Source organism: Echinops telfairi, unplaced genomic scaffold (genome assembly GCF_000313985.2).
Source record: "Echinops telfairi isolate 266 unplaced genomic scaffold, ASM31398v2 ScPeMD7_8;HRSCAF=38, whole genome shotgun sequence".
NCBI classification, from domain to species: domain Eukaryota; kingdom Metazoa; phylum Chordata; class Mammalia; order Afrosoricida; family Tenrecidae; genus Echinops; species Echinops telfairi.
The window spans coordinates 8,575,803-8,580,131 of NW_022103905.1; the positions used below are offsets into that span (position 1 = coordinate 8,575,803).

Sequence of the window (4,329 nt, forward strand, 5' to 3'; positions counted from 1 at the left end):
AAGGGCTCAAGTGGAAAGCGGGTGTTGTGAGAATGATGAAGTCCACATATGTACTAATGTGCTGGACACAAATGACGTATGTACGGATTGTGATGAGTTGGATGAGCCCCTCATAAAATGATTATTTAATTTTAAAAAGCCACGTAGCAGAGGGAGGCAGCCTAGATCAGCCAATCCAAAGGTGACTTGCAGACATAAGGCTGTTGTGTTTTGTTTTGTTTTGTTTTTAAACACAACGATAAGTGATTTGTTATACAGCGTCATTATTACAAAAGTTAAAAAATGTATATACAACAAAGCAAACAACAGAAACCAGCCTCATGATCAATATCGTTTGTCATGTTCACACATTCTAGCAACAACGTGCTGAAAGCAACATTACGATGAAGCTGGGTATACTCACGGGACCCTCGCTCATGGTTCTGTGCTGGCTGCCAACCAGTCAGCAGACTGGAAGGGCTTTCTATCCCAGGCAGATTTCCGCCTCAGAAACCCCCAGAGACCAGGCGACGCTGTTCCTGATGGACTCAATGACAGGGAGTTTGGGTTTTCTTGCGTTTTCCTAAAGGACGAACTCATTTTGTGGTGTTTTATTCTTTCTTTTTTTCCCTATTAAATGAAGAGCTGCAAGCAGCTGTTGAAGAGGTGCTGCCGAGTCTGAAAAAGGATGACGTGTCCATCTTTTATGTGAGCAGAACTTCTAACACGGACGGGGTTGGCTCTTTCCTGGACAAAGTGGACGAGGTGTCAACTGAACCTATCCCGGAGTCGTGGAGGTCTGAAGTTACTTTGGCCACTCCTGCCTTATACATTTATACGTCTGGAACCACAGGTAAACAATCAAAAGTGGAGCTCACTTAGATGAACCAATTCAGATGGAGCTACCTGTTGGGTTAAATTCATAATTATTCCCTGGTTGTAAATGCATCAGCTAACTAATGCTTCGGGAGATTTAGCTCTTCTCCTGTGGAAACTGAGCTTATTTCATAGCATACCCTCCCTTTTGGGGCTCTCCAAGTTTCACCTAGCATTCCCCTCCATTGACATTGAACTCCAAACCATAATTGAGGTAATGGGTGAAATTTGATTTGTTAAAATTGTTATTGGAATTCTTGTTGGAACTTTTGTTAGAATTCTTTAGAATGCTTAGACTTTAGAATTTGTTACACTCATTAGAATTTTTTTTAAGTATCTGCTGGGAGTTGATTATATTATATCCAGAGTCTATCCATAATGTATAATCAAGTAGAAATGGAGCACCAGAGAAGATGCTAGGGCTACAGTCGGTTTATATTGATATAAAATTGTGGGCCCTTGTGTTGCTCCCCACACAGACTGACTGAGAGCTGCCTGGAGCTATGGACATAGAATGGCTCTGGGGCAGGGCCTAAAATCCTCTCTCTCAGCAAATGTAGGGTGCCTTCAAGTTTAAGATGCACCTTGACTTCACGAACCACTAAGAAAAGAAAAGGAGCCCTGGTGGCATAGGGGTTACACGTTGGGCTGCTAACCACAAAGTCAGAAGTTCGAAACCACCAGCCACTCTGAGGAAGAAAGATGAGGTTTTCTACTCCTAAGAATACATAGTCTTGGAAAGCAACAGGGGCAGTTCGACCTTGACCTGTAGGGTCGTTCTGAGTGAGAATTGACTCAGTGGCAGTGCTTTTGAGTTTTCTTGTTAAATAGGCTTAAAGGTTCTTTGAGTCTTTTACCACAAGTGCCCAATGGACACAGCACTCTCTTTCACCTCTAGGACTTCAACAGCCACCTGATCTCCCCGGCTCTGGCCCTGGATTTAATCTGAATGTTGAATTGCTTTCATACACTTACTTTTGCTAAGCATTTTCTTTTCAATGCCATGGGGCAGAGTGTGGGGGAGTAGGGAGTTATGTTTTAAAGCTGATTCCCAAACAGTTGTCTCCGATTTTCTTTTTCCTTTTGGCACACGTACTTTGTCGCCAACAGAACGGCAGGACAACGGGGCAGATGAGAATGTCCTTACTACAGCCAGATGCTGTCTTAGTAGATCGGACCTTCACCTTCTTCTCGGATTGGGATGGTAAACATGAAATTGGAGAATTTAGTGACGTAATTGAGATAAAATCCGCTTCTGCGTCTGGGGTCTTAAAGGCTTGAAGGTAATCTAGCTCAGAAGCAACAAAGCCCACATGGAAGAAGCACACCAGCCTATGCAACCACGAGGTGTCGAAGGGATCAGGTGTAAGGCATCATCAGAACAAAAAATCTTACCATAGTGAATGATGCGGGGAGTGCGGAGTGGAGATCCAAAGCCCATTAGTAGGCCACTGGAGATCCCCTTGCAGAGGGGTCTCGGGGAGGAGATGAGCCAGTCAGGGTGCGATGTAACAATGATGAGAAATACAACCTTCCTCTAGTTCCTAAAGGTTTCCTCCCCGCTCCCACTACCATGACTCGAATTCGATCTTGCAAGTCTGGCTAGACCAGAGGAGGTACACTGGTACAGATAGGAACTGAAAGTACAGGGAATCCAGGACGGATGAGCCCTATAGGACCAGTGGTGTGAGTGGCAAAACAGGGAGGGTAAAGGGAGAATGGGTAGGAAAGAGGGAACCGATTACATGGAACTGTGTGTGACCTCCTCCCTGGGGGACAGACAACCGAAAAGTGGATGAAGGGAGACGTCGGACAGGGCAAAATATGACAAAATACCCATTTATAAACTATCAAGGGCTCATGCGGGAGGGGGGAGCGGGGAGGGAGGGGAAAAATGAGGACCTAATGTCGGGGGTTTAAATGGAGAGAAAATGTTTTGAGAAACGATGTACAAATGCGCTTTACACAATTGATGTGTGTGTGGATTGGGATAACAGTTGTATGAGCCCCTAATAAAATGTTAAAAAAGAAAAAAAAAATCCGCTTCTGGCTAGTGGTGGAACGTGCTAGTCTTCATATTGAATAAACAAGGGAAAACTTTCTTCATAACCTATGGTTTGATAGTCAAGTGCGAAACTCATTTTGGGGAGAAAAAGAATGGGCTCTCCCTAATTTAATCCCATAATTCAAAATGTTTATTTAATGGGTACTAATGTTGCTTTATTCCTGACCTCTAAGTAAAGTATTTGCTATATTGCTTCTTTTAAGATGAATGAAAAGTACTCATTTAAGTAATTAGAAGACAAAATGCTTTCCCTGTTTCCCAAAAGTAATCATTAGCACAAAAGTATTCATTGAAAAATGCTCTCATCTCAAAGCAATAACAATGTGCCTTTCTTTGTAAAAATATAGCTGAGATCTCTCACGTAATTCAGAAAGCTCTTTTTCACAGTGAATACCACTCATTTATTGAAGATTCCTCCTATTAACATCACTGTAGAATAGAGCATTAATTCTAGCACTGTGGCGCTAGGCCACTGTTGGAAAAATATAAAGTTTGGAGTGTGTTTGCCTTGATGGTAATTTGCTGGTCATATTTGCTGTGCCTTATAAATAATTGCTGTTATTCAGGCAAACCTTGGGTTAAGCCTACAGAGAATGCCTTCCCTCTTCACCAACCAGCGTATCAGCATATCGAATTCCATGCCTTCCCCAGTGAAAGCGACCTTCCCTGGGAAACACTGTCGCATATACTTGTACTTTGAATAAGACGTCTTACAAAAAGACTGTGTTAAGTTATAACTAAGGAAGTGCAAATTGATCAAACCTCACTCACAATAAGAGAAGAGCACACTAAAAAACCCACCATGATGTCATTATTCGCCGTTCCGATTGGCAGAAACCCCGCCCTTTGAGATGACACTTTGGCAAGGCTATGAGGAAACAGACACCCCCGTACGTTGGGGATGGGAGAGTGAACGGGGGTAGCCTTGTGGCTGCCAATGTAGCGATCTGTCAAAATGGCACAGACCCACCCTCTGAGCCAGCCAGCTCATTGATGTAGCACCCTTCAAAGCGGTGCACTCATGTAACCCAAAAACTCACTGCCAACCCATCAGTGGTGACTCACAGTGACCCCGGTGAGTTTCTAAGAGTGTGACTGACTGTGGATGGGAGTAGAAAGCCCAGTCTTTCTCCCTCAGAGCTGCTGGTGGTTTCGAACTGCCCTCTCCGCAGCTCACAGGCCAACCTGTAACCGCCACACTACCAGTGAACGAATATATGGCCTACGTTTTCCACTGCAACATCATTTGGAGGAAAAAAAATGTAAAGGAAAATGCCTACAAAGGACTTGAGACAGCTGCAAGAGAGAGAGAATAAATAAACCTGAAAAAACGAGGAAAATTTTGGTGTACAAATGTAGACAGGCCTCCATGATAAAGTTAAGAGAGAGGGCGGGGCAAAAAACAGAAT

General features: G+C 43.6%; 1 protein-coding gene across 1 annotated transcript in view; it reads left to right on the forward strand.

Moving 5' to 3' along the window:
• Nucleotides 1-4,329, forward strand: part of SLC27A2 (solute carrier family 27 member 2) — a gene marked incomplete at its 5' end in the record, with an annotated part of 66,689 nt that overhangs the window by 22,712 nt on the left and 39,648 nt on the right. Inside the window, one exon of the mRNA XM_045286466.1 lies at nt 623-832. Coding sequence (XP_045142401.1) covers nt 623-832 — 210 coding nt within the window. The remainder of the gene's footprint in view (nt 1-622; nt 833-4,329) is intronic.